Source organism: Phyllobates terribilis, unplaced genomic scaffold (genome assembly GCF_046119375.1).
Source record: "Phyllobates terribilis strain yellow unplaced genomic scaffold, ASM4611937v1 Scaffold_5__5_contigs__length_657084704, whole genome shotgun sequence".
Lineage (NCBI taxonomy): Eukaryota > Metazoa > Chordata > Amphibia > Anura > Dendrobatidae > Phyllobates > Phyllobates terribilis.
In genome coordinates, this window is record NW_027362765.1 from 296,395,378 (window position 1) to 296,412,002 (window position 16,625).

Here is a 16,625-nt window from a genome sequence, read left to right on the forward strand (position 1 = left end):
GCCAGCTGGCACGCTACCCGCAGATCCACCTGCCTCTGCGCGTGCGCAGCCCAGCGGCACCCGGCGCGCTTGCAGCGGGATGACAGCTTCCCACCCGCGCATGCGCAGACCCGGTTTCCGGCGCACTCCGTGATAGGGCGCGTCAGCACCCCGCGCGTGCGCAGCCCGGACTTCCGGCGCGCTCCGTCAGAGGGTGCGACGCGACCCCCACGTGCGCAGCCCGGAAGACCTGCCGGCCGGCGTGCTCAGTTCATCTTTGCGAGGCGCAGGCCCCGGCGCACACGGGGAGGCATCCGAAGGAAAACAGCACCTCCTCCCCACACGCAGACCCGGGCAGCAGCCAGACGGGCTGGGAACAGGGACCATCTGCTGCTTCCACGGCCTCCAGGCCGCACCGTCCATAATCCAGGTACGTGAGGTACCACCTGGTGAGGCTCCCATCAGGGACAGGAACCAAAAACTGATGCGGAGGAGAGGTACCGCCTTTTTATTCAGTAGGTTCCTGTCCTTGGTGGGCGGATACCCTCTCTCAGGTGGTGCTGTCATGGGAGAAGGGGAAAAAACAATCTCAGAATCAGGGGGATCCGTTGAAGCGTTCCAGAGTAATTACCTCATAAAGTGACAGTGGTCAGAATTGTAAAAATTGGCCCGGTCACGAAGGCAAAAACAGGCTCTGGTGCGAAGTGGTTAATATATTTTAACTTTTAACATGTCACATTTTAATGCAGTTCTGCATGAAGGCGCACCTGAGTGTAAAGTGCTAGAAATCTACAAGAACCCGAGAGCATGATATCATTTTTGGTTTAGAATTCAGGTTTTATTTCTATTAAAATATGTTCCCAACAGTAGAAGCCTCGTCACCTCTGCCCTCATGTGATGGAGATAAGCATTAACCCCTTAACAATTTATGTTTGCAGTCATTTTTTTCTTCCCTTCTTCAAAAAAGCCCAAACTTTATTTTTCTACCGACATACATTTGAGGGCTTATTTTTTGTCAGTCGATTGTAGTCTACCTTATGATGATCGGAAAATGGGGGGAAAAAAAATTCCAACTGAGGTGAAATGGTGAAAGAAAATTATGCAGTTCCGCCATTTATTTTATTTTTTTTTTTTGCGGGGGTGGAGTTTGTTTTTAAAGTGTCAATTTGAGGTACAATTGACCTAGGAACACAATTCTACAGGTCAGTTTCATTACTGCGATTCCAAGCATTTAAAGTCTTTCTTCTACTATTTTTGTGGCTTAAAAGAAAAAAAAAAAATCGAAAGTTTTGAAAAAGAGGGTTTCATTTTTTGAGACCAGGAGCTTTTTTTTTTTTAATGGTATCATTTAGAGGTAAATACTACGATTTAATAGTTTTTTTTTAATGCATTTTTGTGGGAGGTTTGGGGATCCAAAAAAATCTAAAAATTTTTTTGCTTTTTTTTAATATTTAAGACTATTGTATGGGTTAAACATTTTTCTATTTTGATAACTTGGACTTCTACAGATGTAGTGATACTAAATATATTTTCTTAAACTTTATTTTTCACTGGGAATAAGGGAGTGATTGTTTATTTTTTTCCCCTTTAATCTCCTATAGGGGACTGAAATCTACAATTGTTTGATCACTGCTAGAGGCAGATGCTGACTAACACGGCCAGCATTTGCCCTGAGGCGTAGGCTCCGTTTGTGAACCTAATTCACACACAAGGACCTGCTCAATGTATCTGTCTTTGAGTGTAAAAAAAAAAAGTGGCTGGTTAGAAGGTATTGATGACCTATCCTAAGGCTATGTCGCCAGTGTTAGATCTATAGGGGTCTGGCGCCCCACCCATTAGCTTTTATAAGGACCATCTGGATATGAACACCTTAAACAGAGCTGCACGCCATAACTCCATCCAATGTAGTGTCCGCTGCCGGATACTGCAGAACAGCCGTTATTCAAGGACAATCCTGTACACAGAAAACACTGCTGACATCCGCACTTCCACCCTTTAAGCAAGTCACAGGCAGGAAAATGGAGACTAGTAAAATAGCCATAAATAAGGGGTCTGCTTTTCTACCATTATGTTATTACAGGTAACAATCAGAGTGGCATTACTTCTGGAGAAAGCAGACCCTATTTTCTAATCGGAGACAAGCCATTAATGACGTTCAGGAGAACATGCAGGGAGACTTTAGAAATGGTTAGAGGAACCCTTTATTATAGGCTCTCACGGACTAATCGGAAATGTCCATCATTTGGATTACAAGACTCTTCTGGTCGTGAGAAGACATCACAATGTACACATGATGGACGGCAGAGACACAGTTCAGTCTTGAGAATGTTGGTAAGAACGAGCAGAATTAGTGTAACAGTGGAGGGAAGAAGGACCGACACACATGGAGACATCAGTCTCCTGGGCTGCCTCTTACTATACATTCATTAAAAATGCCGTGATGAGGTTGAATGAAGAACTCAATCATTAATGGAGTGGTAGTTCTATTCTATTTACAGAAGAGGATGGGGGGCATGAGCTGCAGTCTCCAGGTTACTGGTCCTTCTTGCTCTCTGTGGGGGGATTCTCCTCAGTTTCTGCCTCATCTTGGTTCTTATAGGTCTTCTTCGCTTGCTGGTACAGCTCGTTCAGGTTGAACTCTCTGATAACATTTTCCTGATATACAAGGAGAAAAAAAAAAAAAAAAGGATTATTTTCCCACACGAGACCTCTTCACCAGAGGACCGGCCGCTGACCAGCTGTCGTCATCCGCTGCAGGACGCTCATTTATAACATGGTTGCACCGAGTCCTCCAGACAAAGAGCTGCACTTTGCAGGGACTCTGCTCTCGGTAATAGAGTGGGATTCCATTTCAGTTTTCCCCTGATGTTATGGTTAAACTTCTACACGGCCATTTTCCCCCCCAAAAAATTTGACAAAAACAGTATGGCTGCCATGTGGTAGGTACCCAGCTACAAGAATTAATAGACATTTAGGACACAACCATTTAGCTGTCATATTTTTCCTGTCTGTGATATTAACAATTAGTGGGCCAACCCCAAGTCTCTTGCCCTGAACCAACAGCCTCAGGAACCATTCACATAAGTGGTTCTGAAACACAGAACAGATGTAAATCTTTCCATTACTGGTTCTGCTCCTGACTTTGGGCTTGTTCAGCCAAGTACATAATTGGTCCATGTGTGCCATAGACCCATTATACCCAGTGTGTCAGTGCACATAGCCGATATCTCCTACCCACTCGCAGACATTGTCTGTATAGAAAAAAAAATTTGCAGCATGCACGACTATGGTCCATTTTATAGACCAGTATAATGCATGCAATAAAAGTCATCTCCAGCACTCGTCATCAATATAGAGAGACACACGAAGCCGCACAACACGCCAGTCACATCCACAATTTGCAATATGGCCACCTGAACCCGGCCTTTGGCTTACAAATACTGATGCAAAATCATGAAGTATGAATACAGCCTTATAGGCATATATGATGCTTTTAGTTCAGGTCTGAAACAGCCAGGCCAGAATCAATATGTCCAGTATACAGTCATTAATGTTAGAATTCCTGTGCCACTTACACTGTGACTCGGGAGTGAAATAGTTAGATTCCTGTGTCTTATCACCATAGACCACGCTCATCATACTGAGCATTTCGCCCCTGAAAGCAGATTCAGCTTTTTGGAAATTGCCAAAGGGACATCAAATGTACAAGTATATGCAGATTACTAGTAACAGCGAAATGATAAGGAATTAACCAAAAAAAGAATTATTAGGTGCAACTGACGACCTTCTCCAGCAATAGGAGCTGTCACTGTAACGAGCACTGGTTTACAATGTACAAGGCGTTTTGGCCAAGAACAAGACCCTGTCAGGTATCCCAATTACCTGAAGGAGGCCTGGATTTAGCCAATGTACGTTATTACCCAAATTAAACTAAATTACTAGTGTTAACTACAGCACCCTACATAATCACTTATCTGTAGAGAACAGCATTTTTACATCTGATGTGCAAGTATTCCCTGGGGAGGTTACCATACACAATGGGTGGGCGCGAGCCCCAGGACATAAGAACTGGATGTTCTGCATTGTACAGCTGAGACAAGATAGGCAGGATTACACTAATCAGAGCGAACACATGGCTCTATTCACATTAGTGCTCCTACAAATAGGGTTACCTGAGAGAAGGTCCAAGACACAGCACGTCCTTTTTTATCCACCTGTGGTCGCCGCAAGATCTCCTTGCCACCTTGAAACAAGATAAGCGTGGGAAGTTGCTTGGACAGCGGAGAGGTGCTGACGTTGTACCTGTAATCCATAAATCATGTGAATGGTGGAACAGGGCACTCCAGGACTAACACAAGGCTTTACCGCTCCACTTATGAAGGACGCTGGCAGGAGATCCTGCAGGGCAGAATGATTGTGAAGCCTCAATTACCCAGAAGTTCTTACCGAGTGCTGACGTCTGGATATCGACCTATATCCACTTTACCAAACTTCAGTCCGGCACAGTTATATCTGTAGGCAGGAATGAGAAACATCAGGTTAGGAGAAAGCACATCTGTGTGTTACAATGCGACAGAGCGGAAAAAGAACATACTTTAGTGACAGCTCTGCATATATGGGGGCAAATGACTGACATTCAGATGACCAGTTTGCAAAATATTCCACAATCCATGAAACGCGTCGATCAGACTGCATCTCCTCCTGCAAAGAAAATGTAGACAATGACGGTAAAGGAATGCTGCACTCAATCACAGAAGTGATAAAAACTAGTGATGAGTGCCAGTGCTTGTTATACGAGTTTGCCTAGGGTGCTCTGGGTATGCACCGAGTGTTGCGGGTGATAGAGTGGCATGTTCAAGTCCACGCGCCCACATGTTTCGCAGCCGTTAGACCGCCACAAAACATGCCAGTGCTGCCAATAGCAACTGCCCATGTACATTTTTCATAGGAGATGCATAGGATTGGGACTTCATGGCAACACAATGCAGTGTAATATATAGCCCTTATAGGTGAAGGACGGGATCAGAAAGCACAGAGCAACAAAGCCCAGAGTCAGACCTGCCGAGGGGGCGGACAACTTCATATTTCTGTGCCATTTATATTCCACAAATAACCCCTGTTAAGTGATCCCTCCGGGCATTTACCTCGATTGTTTTGTCACTGAAATATTTGATATGCTCAGGGCCCAGATAGAGAGGAGGCTTACAAGTCATCAGGAAGACTGGGGAGGAAAACAGTGGAGAAATCAGTGACAGCAGTTCACACTTAAGAATAATAGCAGCGTTCTTTAAAGATTTATTTAGGTCTTTAGGACTCACCTAGGCACAGGGTGACATACAATAGGCCCATGCGAATATCCAAGCGGAAGAACAGAATTGTATTGGCCACCTTGCTGAACATGAAGATATTCCCGATGTGTTGTTCAATGGTAACTGAAAGAAACAATGCGGCATCACAACCAGTACTGCCCCGCGCCAACCCAGATTAGCCATGGCTGAGTAAAGCAGCCGTCAGGGCCTCATATGTCTGACATATCACTACTTATACACCGGGTGTCTATGGAATAAAGTTCCTCCTTGTGGCAACTGCCAAGTCAGTGTAAGGACACTTATAGGCCATGCAATGCTAACTGGGAATTTAATTATGCAAATAGCTTCTTCAGAGAGGAAAAGGCCTGGAAATGTAGTCCTACCTATTAGATATAGCAATCCTATAAGTCAGTATCGACCCAGTATCCCAAGTCATGTAGCAAGGCCCTTTATTGACTTTTAGGATTGCTACCCCCAATAGATGGCACTGGAGCCCCTGTCCTGCTATTTGCATTCTTCATACACTGACATGGTGGCAAAGGAGCAAGAACAAGAAGGGGCACTTTCTGTAAAGTGGATAGGGCTTGTCTCTCCCGCGCGCTGGTGCACCCGGAGTTATGGTTTCCCATTTAGCTTAGAGCTCTATGGCGACAAGGAACAGCTGCAATTTATAGCAAAATGGTGACATAAGCGCCTATCAGGATTCTAACGTTATGTGGACAGCACTCAAGACTTACTACTCCGCCTGTTCTTCATCATGACGATGGCGCTGAGAAACATCAAGATCTCCACTTCTCTCTGAGGAACAAAAAAAAAAAGGAAAGAAGTCAGCTACCTACTGTTTATGGTGTTTGCCTCTGCAGCAGTGTCATTTAGTCTCCAGTCTTCTCACTACTTCAGTTAGTCCCTCCCCCATGCTTTATACCGCAGCTCTGCTAGTTTGAGCTACTTTCCATTACAGAAAGCAGAGAATGATTCGGAGTTACACACAATCCGCAGGTTTTAATAGTTTTAAAGGGAGTGGACTTTAAATATAAGAATCTTTCTCTTTGGTACCAAAGAGGGAATGGGGTTTAACACCACTACTGAGAAATATTTACTAATACTGGCTTCCTCCACAGCCCTGATACCCGGCACAGGTCACAGACAGGAGATTGGTGCAGCCATCCATATATGATCACAGGGTGTGCCCAGTACTTCGGCTTAGCCAATACAAAAGATGGCGGATCAGTGGTGCCAGGTACAGTCACATTTACTGAGCAGTAATATCCGTCACAGACCAGTTATGTCCAGATCATCAGCGTAAACCATCATTGTATGATCAGAGGAACAAACAACCAGGGCAGTACCCAATGCAGCTGTGCCAGGCACTACAGCTTGTACAGGTGGCGGGGGGGCAGCGGTGCCAGGCACTACAGCTTGTACAGGAGGCGGGGGGGGGGCAGCAGCGGTGCAAGACACTACAGCTTGTACAGGTGGCGGGGGGGGCAGCGGTGCAAGGCACTACAGCTTGTACAGGTGGTGGTGGGATGCCAGACACTACAGCTTGTACCGGTGGCGGTTTGTGTGCGTGTGTGTGTGTGGGGGGGGGCAGCGGTGCCAGGCACTACAGCTTGTACAGGTGGCGGGGGGTGGAGGCAGCAGTGCAAGGCACTACAGCTTGTACAGGTGGCGGCGGGGCAGCGGTGCCAGGCACTACAGCTTGTACATGCGGTAGGGGGGGCAGCAGTGCCAGGCACTACAGCTTGTACATGCGGTAGGGGGGGGCAGCAGTGTCAGGCACTACAGCTTGTACAGGTGGGGGGTGGGGGGGCAGCAGTGCCAGGCACTACAGCCTGTGCAGGTGGTGGTGGGGGCAGGTACTACAGCTTGCACAAGTGGCGGTAGGGGGGCAGCGGTGCCAGGCACTACAGCTTGCACAGGTGGCGGTAGGGGGCAGCGGTGCCAGGCACTACAGCTTGCACAGGTGGCGGTAGGGGGCAGCGGTGCCAGGCACTACAGCTTGCACAGGTGGCGGTAGGGGGCAGCGGTGCCAGGCACTACAGCTTGCACAGGTGGAGGCAGGTCAGTGGTGCCAGGCACTACAGCTGGCACAGGTGGCAGCAGGGCAGCAGTGCCAGGGGGGGGGGCAGCAGTGCCAGGCACTACAGCCTGTACAGGTGCTGGTGGGGGGAAAAGCAGTGCCAGGCACTACAGCTTGTACAGGTGGTAGGGGGGGCAGCGGTGCCAGGCACTACAGCCTGCACAGGTGGTAGGGGGGGGGCAGCGGTGCCAGGCACTACAGCTTGTACAGGTGGTAGGGGGGCAGCGGTGCCACGCACTACAGCTTGTACAGGTGGTAGGGGGGGCAGCGGTGCCAGGCACAGTCCCATTTGTAAAGACAATACTGAGCTGCAGTGGAAGGGGTACAGCCGATCAGGTGCAGCCTGGGTGAGACCCCCAGATCACACACTGGCATGCCAGGGAATAGGAGCGGTCACTACAATCCTAGGAATGGAAATGAGACCGCTCACATTATTGGAGGTAAATGCCTCCCAGGTGCGGGCATGTGTGCCAGGCTATACCCTTGTGAGGAGAGGGGCACAGGTGTGGGATCATCCCCAGCCTGGCACACTATCATGTAGCAGAGTTGTACACGTGCCCACCCTGTGCCCTTGAGCACCTGCAGTATACTCACCCAGTCAAAGTCACAGGGGTTGCCATCCTCCCGCTGGCTCGGCAGCGCAGTGCACAGAGGGGGGACCTTACGGATCAGGAGGAAGGACGCTGAGAGCAGCGCAGACAGCAGGTAATAGGGCTGTGACACCCAGCGCCATAGTCCGGGCGCCGCATACACCAGAGCGAGCAGCGGAGCGATCACCGCCATACTGTCTGCCTGAGAGATTCAACTGGAAATGCACAGAAACCCAGAGCAGCAGGAACTAGCCCAGAACGCATGGACCAATCACAGTGCGATATACTACACTAGCCAATCAGACGCAGGAGTGCCCAGGATAAACGTTACATCACACACCTCCGACCTATCAGGGGCGGCGACAGTGACGAATGAGGACCGAGAATGGGCCTGTGCGTGGAGACCTGCAGGCGCGCGTACTGATTGACTGGAGGAAGAGAAGGCGCCGCCCACCGGATGTGGCAAGCGGATTCTCTGAACTTGCGAGAGCAGGAGGCGGGACTTAGTATAATGTTCCGATTGGTCGGTCGTCAGAAAGAGGCTGCGTTTGATTGGCTGGATATCAGTGCAAGATGTTGGAGGGCTTCTCTGGTCTGTTCGTCCCTTCAGATCCGCCACCAGCACTCCCCTCTGGGCCAGGGGTCCCGGCGGTTGTCTCTGGGGTCGGCGTTGGGTTTGGGGCAGGTAAAACTCATCCCGTTTCTGGAGCGCCCAACTCGTTAGTTCCTGGCCCTCCCCTGCCGCCTCCGCCGGCTCTGTCTGCAGGTCCTGCTGGGGAGGATGGAGGCCGGCGCTCGTCTGGCCCCTTCTACCTGCTCCGAGAACAGCCAGGTGAGTAGTGCCCTCTCACAGGTGTCCTAGCCCGAGCCATTACACTGAGGGTATCCGAAACCGGTCCTGAACCGGAGCATGGCACAGACCCGGTGTGGGGGGTTTATCCCTAGGGGATCGCTGCCCTCCGGACCCGGTGTGAGGGCTTTATCCCTAGGGGATCGCTGCCCTCCGGACCCGGTGTGAGGGCTTTATCCCTAGGGGATCGCTGCCCTCCGGACCCGGTGTGAGGGCTTTATCCCTAGGGGATCGCTGCCCTCCGGACCCGGTGTGAGGGCTTTATCCCTAGGGGATCGCTGCCCTCCGGACCCGGTGTGAGGGCTTTATCCCTAGGGGATCGCTGCCCTCCGGACCCGGTGTGAGGGCTTTATCCCTAGGGGATCGCTGCCCTCCGGACCCGGTGTGAGGGCTTTATCCCTAGGGGATCGCTGCCCTCCGGACCCGGTGTGAGGGCTTTATCCCTAGGGGATCGCTGCCCTCCGGACCCGGTGTGAGGGCTTTATCCCTAGGGGATCGCTGCCCTCCGGACCCGGTGTGAGGGCTTTATCCCTAGGGGATCGCTGCCCTCCGGACCCGGTGTGAGGGCTTTATCCCTAGGGGATCGCTGCCCTCCGGACCCGGTGTGAGGGCTTTATCCCTAGGGGATCGCTGCCCTCCGGACCCGGTGTGAGGGCTTTATCCCTAGGGGATCGCTGCCCTCCGGACCCGGTGTGAGGGCTTTATCCCTAGGGGATCGCTGCCCTCCGGACCCGGTGTGAGGGCTTTATCCCTAGGGGATCGCTGCCCTCCGGACCCGGTGTGAGGGCTTTATCCCTAGGGGATCGCTGCCCTCCGGACCCGGTGTGAGGGCTTTATCCCTAGGGGATCGCTGCCCTCCGGACCCGGTGTGAGGGCTTTATCCCTAGGGGATCGCTGCCCTCCGGACCCGGTGTGAGGGCTTTATCCCTAGGGGATCGCTGCCCTCCGGACCCGGTGTGAGGGCTTTATCCCTAGGGGATCGCTGCCCTCCGGACCCGGTGTGAGGGCTTTATCCCTAGGGGATCGCTGCCCTCCGGACCCGGTGTGAGGGCTTTATCCCTAGGGGATCGCTGCCCTCCGGACCCGGTGTGAGGGCTTTATCCCTAGGGGATCGCTGCCCTCCGGACCCGGTGTGAGGGCTTTATCCCTAGGGGATCGCTGCCCTCCGGACCCGGTGTGAGGGCTTTATCCCCAGGGGATCGCTGCCCTCCGGACCCGGTGTGGGTGGTTTATCCCCAGGGGATCGCTGCCCTCCGGACCCGGTGTGGGTGGTTTATCCCTAGGGGATCGCTGCCCTCCGGACCCGGTGTGGGTGGTTTATCCCTAGGGGATCGCTGCCCTCCGGACCCGGTGTGAGGGCTTTATCCCTAGGGGATCGCTGCCCTCCGGACCCGGTGTGAGGGCTTTATCCCTAGGGGATCGCTGCCCTCCGGACCCGGTGTGAGGGCTTTATCCCCAGGGGATCGCTGCCCTCCGGACCCGGTGTGAGGGCTTTATCCCCAGGGGATCGCTGCCCTCCGGACCCGGTGTGGGTGGTTTACCCCCAGGGGATCGCTGCCCTCCGGACCCGGTGTGGGTGGTTTACCCCCAGGGGATCGCTGCCCTCCGGACCCGGTGTGGGTGGTTTACCCCCAGGGGATCGCTGCCCTCCGGGGCCGGTGTGGGTGGTTTACCCCCAGGGGATCGCTGCCCTCCGGGGCCGGTGTGGGTGGTTTACCCCCAGGGGATCGCTGCCCTCCGGGGCCGGTGTGGGTGGTTTACCCCCAGGGGATCGCTGCCCTCCGGGGCCGGTGTGGGTGGTTTACCCCCAGGGGATCGCTGCCCTCCGGGGCCGGTGTGTGTGTGTGTGGGGGGGGGGGGTTTATCCCTAGCGGATTGCTGTCCTCGGGGCTGGTGTGGAGGGTTTATCCCCAGGGGATCACTGCCCTCCAGGGCCGGCGTGGGGGGCGGTTTATCCCTAGGGGATCGCTGTCCTCCGGGGCCGGTGTGGGTGGTTTATCCCTAGGGGATCGCTGTCCTCCGGGGCCGGTGTGGGTGGTTTACCCCCAGGGGATTGCTGTCCTCCGGGGCCGGTGTGTGTGTGTGTGTGGGGGGGGGGGTTTATCCCTAGCGCAGGGTTCCCCAACTCCAGTCCTCAAGGCCCACCAACAGGTCATGTTTTCAGGATTTCCTTAGTAATGCACAGGTGATAATTCCATCATCAGCACAGGCAATAGTTACATCACCTGTGCAATACTAAGGAAATCCTGAAAACATGACCTGTTGGTGGGCCTTGAGGACTGGAGTTGGGGAACCCTGCCCTAGCGGATTGCTGTCCTCGGGGCTGGTGTGGAGGGTTTATCCCCAGGGGATCACTGCCCTCCAGGGCCGGCGTGGGGGGCGGTTTATCCCTAGGGGATCGCTGTCCTCCGGGGCCGGTGTGGGTGGTTTATCCCTAGGGGATCGCTGTCCTCCGGGGCCGGTGTGGGTGGTTTATCCCTAGGGGATCGCTGTCCTCCGGGGCCGGTGTGGGTGGTTTACCCCCAGGGGATCGCTGTCCTCCAGGGCCAGTGTGGGGGGGTTTATCCCTAGGGGATTGCTGTCCTCGGGGCTGGTGTGGAGGGTTTATCCCCAGGGGATCACTGCCCTCCAGGGCTGGCGTGGGGGGCGGTTTATCCCTAGGGGATCGCTGTCCTTGGGGCTGGTGTGGAGGGTTTATCCCCAGGGGATCACTGCCCTCCAGGGGCGGTGTGTGTGGGGGGGTTATCCCTAGGGGATTGATGTCCTCGGGGCCGGTGTTTGGGGGGGGGGGTTTAACCCTAGCAGATCGCTGCCCTCCAGGTCGGTGTGTGTGTGTGTGGGTGGGGTTCTCCTCTTTGTGTTGGTCTTTGAAGCTTGTACCTCCAAGATGGGTGTAGGAGCACATTCTTAATTGGTTTCTTCCAGGCTATAGATCCTGGTTTTCTTTAGATCTTACTATTCTTTGATTTGCCTCTTTCAGGGCTCTCTGACCTCACAGGCAGCGTTAATCTTATTCTACATTATAATCTGGAACATTCATTTGGGAAGTTCTGTGGCAAGAAAGTCAAAGAAAAACTCAGCAACTTTCTTCCGGACCTCCCAGGTAAGAAGTGAAAATGTCCACTGTCTAGACATATGGTCTTCGCGGAGGGACGAGGCCTGCTCTGGGCAGAGATGAGTCATGATACTGCGGGTTTCCATGTGGCCGTCCATTTCCACCTGGCTGCCCACGGATTACGTTGATTGCCGCCCACGCGATCAGCTGTCTTAGGCCACGACCCCACTATCAGTATTTGGTCAGTATTTTTTTCTCAGGAGTGGGAGCCAAAACGAGGAGTGGGTGATAAATGCAGAATTGGTGACTTGTTTCTATTATACCTTTTCTCTAATTTTTCCTCACCTGGTTTTGACTCCCACTCCTGAGAAAAAATACTGACCGAATACTGACCAAATACTGATAGTGGGGTCGTGGCTTTAGAAGGAAAGTATGAAAGCTTCAGTGCCTGCCATCACTAGGGGGTGGCTAAGCCCCTGAGGCCTAGCCACCCCCTTGTGAAGGCTCGGTCCCTCCAGGAATATAGCTGGGCTGGTACAGGAGAGCTGGTGAAGATGGCAGCCTCCTGGGCACAGACCTCACATTCAGCATGAATTATAGACTGTCATAGTGCCTGAGTTTTCATCACTGTGGGTCTGGGTGCTGTGACCCCCTTCCCCCCACTGATCAATGAACTCTCCTGGAGATTGAAGACAGGCTGAATAGAAAGTGTAATCCATAGTTGCCACTGGAATTTAACCCTTCTTACTCCTGCATCTCTCTCTCCTCTTCCTATACCGGAGGAAACAAAGCTGTCAGAGGATATGTGATCTATCATTGGACAGAGGGGCCCATGTCACACAACACGCTGCATTGCTGGTGCAGGCTAGTAAGTTCTGACCTAATGTCAGCAGTCATTTCCCTTTCTCCTTGTCCTCTTTGTAGGTATGATCGATACCCCCGGCTCTCAGGATAATAGCAGTCTACGATCTTTAATTGAAAAGCCACCGATCTGTGGGAATTCTTTCACTCCTCTGACTGGCGCTCTACTAACGGGATTCAGACTACATGCAGGCCCGGTGAGAGGAAATGTCTTTGTGAGATACCATTGCTGGTAGTGACTGGTTTTCTTGTACTATACCCCTATAATTGCATGGTTTCCCCCTGATCATGGGACCCAAACCTGTCCTCACACTGACGATATGAGACTTGATCTTATTGTCCTCTGTAGGAGGTGATGGGCCACTAAGGTCGGTTACATGTCTTCAGTGTGGGCAGCTTTTCAGAGCTGTATATTTGGACTGTGCATTAGCCACATCCATGTAGTGCTGGGCTTGTACAGTCACATTGCTCTGTGCTCTGCTTCATGTACTTGTTCTTCCATCTTCCTTCAGCTTCCAGAACACTGTCGTCTAATGCACATACAGCCCCCAAAGAAAAAGAACAAGAAACACAAGCAAAGCAGAACACAGGAGCCGGCTCCTCCAGGTCTGTATCATGTATGGGGGTATGTCACGGGCGAAGCAATGATCTCCAGCTTACTGTTCTGGCTTCTGCTACAGAAACCCCGTCAGATTCTGATCACAGGAAAAAGAAAAAGAAACAAAGAGAAGATGACCCAGAAAGGAGGAGAAAGAAGAAAGACAAGAAGAAAAAGAAGGTAAGATGGTTGGGCAGAGGGAATGGATGGATCAAAGCCAGAGCAGAACGCTGCACCCTGTGATTCCTTTCTTATTTGTCCTTCAGCTTACCAGCTGCATTTTATATTGGATTTTAATTGGAATTACGCAGCACTATGTGTGAGCCTGGCGATGGCAAGTGCACCGCTGATTGTCAGTCACTCAACTACAGGCTGTCAGTCAGTTGGACACTTGTCATCAGCGGGTTCATGCATTGCTTACTGCTTGTGGAAGCCTAAATGTAATGCTAGTGAATGGCTATCCGTAATTCATTATTGCGCAGATATCGCTCCTTGCAATACATAAGACAGTATGCGCCCCCTGGTGGTGGTTGCAAGTAGCATGAATTTTGGGAGCTAACATAGAGGATTATATTTACAGCTTACTGTGGGGGGGGGGTGTCTGTCTGATTATTGTTGACTTGTGTCTTACTTCAAGTATTGGGACCCCTCCCACAGGAGCTCTTATGACCTCCCATTCTACATCCATAGACATTAATATGGAGCTGGCCCCCACCCTGCAGCTATGACAGTCTCCACTCATCTGGGAAGACTTTCTACAAGATTTTGGAGTGTGTGTTAATTTTTTTCCCGTTCATCCAGAAGAGCATTTGTGAGGTCATACACTGAGGATTCTGAGCCCGGCCCCCTCATCTAACATTTCTTGTTCACCCATAATGGTATGTGACGGGAATGAGGTCTGGATTTTGTGCGGTCAGTCAAGTTCTTGCCCACCAAACTCCCCCAACCATACCTTTTTAAAGACCTTGCTTTGTGTACCGGGGCACTGTCGTGCTGGAACAGAAAAGCGCCTTCCCCAAACCATTCCCAAAAACTTGGAACCTAAAGTTGTCCAAAATGTCTTGGAATGGGGAAGTATTGAGATTCGCCTTCAGTGGAAATAAAGGGCCTAGGCTGACCCCTGTAAAACCATCCCATAGCATTATCCTTCCTGCACCAAAATTAGAGTGGCAGAATGCAGTCGGGCAGGTAACTATCTCCTGGCATTCATCAAACCCAGACAAATCCATCAGATGCCAGATAGAGAAGTGTGATTCTTCAATCCACAGAACATGTTTCTTCTGCTTTAGAGTGGTGGTTTTACACTACTCCATCTGACATTGGGCATTGTGCTTGGTGACGTAAGGCTTTCTTGCAGTTGCCTGGCCATGGAATCCCATGCCATACAGGTCCCGGTGCACAGTTTTCGTGCTGATAATGCCAGAGGAGGTTTGCGCTCTGCGGTTATTGACTCAGAGTAGCTTTGGCGACTTATGTACCATACCCCTCAGCACACTTAGACCCTACTCTGAAACTTTACGTCGTCTGTCACTTTGTGGCTCCTAAACGCTTCCACTTTTCAATAATACCACTCATTTGAATGTAGAAGACTTCGGAGGGAAGAAATTTCATGAAGTGACATGTTACACTGGTGACGTCCTATTTCAGGACCACGCTGGTACCATTAAGCTCTGTAGAACGAGCCGTTCACAAATGTTAGTAAAGGCAACTGCAAGCTGAGGGGCTGGATTATATATACCTGTGATAATGGGAAAATCTGAGCTCACTGATTAAGAGGAGTGTCCCAATATTTGTGTCCAAACCATGTATACTCTGTGAGGGGCTTTGGGAGTTGTAGGCGGATAAATGGTTCACTGTTCTATTGTGCATGGCATTGCCCAGCAGCCCATATACAATAGCACAGATCAGCGGAGGTGTGGAGGGAGACACAAAGGGGAAAAGGGTATATATATTTGGGGTGGAATCCGTACATTAGCAGATAATGGCTTCTTAGTACTTTTAACCCCTTAGAATGAAGGGGCAGCTGTCCCTCCAGCAGTTCTCCCCCTCGGTCATGCCCTCGGCCATCTGCTGAGTTGGCTCTGCACAGCTGGGTCCCTGTGAATGGGGCTGTGTTTAGTTCTCTGCTCAGCGGGTGGACAGGAGCACTGTGCAGAGAAAATCTGTGAGGGCACAGTACTTGGGGTATGTTTTTATGTGCCGTTTTTCTGTTTGACGCCGTATATTTGATGCATAACATACATTGCATTTTACAGTACCAGCATAATTGATGAGCTTTCTGAAATCTCATGTTTACAATGTTATTTTTTTTTTTCGCTCATATTTTCAGACCTGCTGCATTCTTGCCGAGTTCCAGCATGTCAATCTTTTCAGTGTTTTTGCTGCACTTTTCGCCCATTCAAATGAATTGGTGAAAAATACAAGAACACTAAAAAAAAATAATTAAAGATGCAGCACAAACGTCCCTGTGTTGAGGATCCGTGTGAGCCCTGCTAGTTGGGCCCCCTAGCGATCAAGAAGTAGTGGAATATCCTAGCAGTATACCATGACATCTCTTCTCACACCTTGTAACCTGTGACTTTTCATTCCTTTCCAGAATCGCCATAGTCCTGAGCACCCAGGAGCCGGAAGCTCACAAACTGGATTACGCTGAGAAATCCCCCACTGTTTGTACATACAATTTTCTGTTACTTTTATAGGGTTTGTTCGTTTTAATAAAGCTCCCTCTGTCCCCTGAACAGTTTGTGTGACTTTACTTTCTACACTGTAATCTGTAAGCCTTTCTGTATGAATATTGGGGGCCATGTTTTAAAAGGGGTAATTTGGTTTGATAAAATGTTGTTGTTTGCACTATGAAAATCTATACAGTGTTCCAGTATACTTTCCCACAGTCGTAGCTCGGTGTGCAGTAATTTACTAGGGTCCATCATTGTTTAATCCTAGGAGATTGGGATATAAATCTGCCCTGGTCTCAACTATAAGCATTGCTTTTAGGGGAGATCTGATGAGGTATATCATAATTTCTACCTTATTGATGGTGGTCACCACTGCTAGATAACTGATACCAGAAGGGATGCCATTTGACAGCTGTAGAAAGGGCCACACAGGAGCATGGGTGCAATCAGTAGTCATGGAGGGTGATATCTGGTATCAGTGTTATTTGTGCTGTTACTGATCTATAAATACTATGCATGAAAAATGAAATGGGAGTTTTGAATAGATTAGTAGACTTTCACCCTTCCTTTTAGATATGGAAACTGAAACCATATTGTCAGCTGTTCTTAAACTACAACTCCAAGC

General features: G+C 50.7%; 2 protein-coding genes across 2 annotated transcripts; one reads left to right on the top strand and one right to left on the bottom strand.

Moving 5' to 3' along the window:
- Nucleotides 1–2,162: 2,162 nt before the first annotated feature.
- Nucleotides 2,163–8,249, bottom strand: TMX2 (thioredoxin related transmembrane protein 2). The gene is made up of 8 exons (XM_073684354.1): nt 7,966–8,249; nt 6,026–6,086; nt 5,298–5,411; nt 5,124–5,200; nt 4,574–4,680; nt 4,426–4,491; nt 4,152–4,281; nt 2,163–2,634 (listed from the first exon to the last, which is right to left on the bottom strand). Exons 1-8 carry the CDS (start codon nt 8,152–8,154, stop codon nt 2,512–2,514), a joined length of 867 nt encoding a protein of 288 aa, XP_073540455.1. The 5' UTR covers nt 8,155–8,249; the 3' UTR covers nt 2,163–2,511.
- Nucleotides 8,250–8,468: 219 nt separating this feature from the next.
- On the top strand, nt 8,469–16,063 carry MED19 (mediator complex subunit 19). The gene is made up of 6 exons (XM_073684355.1): nt 8,469–8,793; nt 11,792–11,914; nt 12,791–12,924; nt 13,240–13,333; nt 13,408–13,505; nt 15,922–16,063. Exons 1-6 carry the CDS (start codon nt 8,535–8,537, stop codon nt 15,976–15,978), a joined length of 765 nt encoding a protein of 254 aa, XP_073540456.1. The 5' UTR covers nt 8,469–8,534; the 3' UTR covers nt 15,979–16,063.
- The last annotated feature ends 562 nt before the right edge of the window (nt 16,064–16,625 follow it).

What these genes read in the sequence shown, in the direction of transcription:
- MED19 (XM_073684355.1), top strand. Translation starts at nt 8,535, where the DNA reads ATGTTGGAGGGCTTCTCTGGTCTGTTCGTCCCTTCAGATCCGCCACCA. An exon ending in CCTGCTCCGAGAACAGCCAG is followed by an intron (nt 8,794 to 11,791) that starts GTGAGTAGTGCC and finishes TGCCTCTTTCAG; the next exon opens with GGCTCTCTGACCTCACAGGC. An exon ending in TCAGACTACATGCAGGCCCG is followed by an intron (nt 12,925 to 13,239) that starts GTGAGAGGAAAT and finishes ATCTTCCTTCAG; the next exon opens with CTTCCAGAACACTGTCGTCT.
- TMX2 (XM_073684354.1), bottom strand. Translation starts at nt 8,154, where the DNA reads ATGGCGGTGATCGCTCCGCTGCTCGCTCTGGTGTATGCGGCGCCCGGA. An exon ending in GTATGTCACCCTGTGCCTAG is followed by an intron (nt 5,201 to 5,297) that starts GTGAGTCCTAAA and finishes TTTCCTCCCCAG; the next exon opens with TCTTCCTGATGACTTGTAAG. An exon ending in TGTCTTGGACCTTCTCTCAG is followed by an intron (nt 2,635 to 4,151) that starts GTAACCCTATTT and finishes CTTGTATATCAG; the next exon opens with GAAAATGTTATCAGAGAGTT.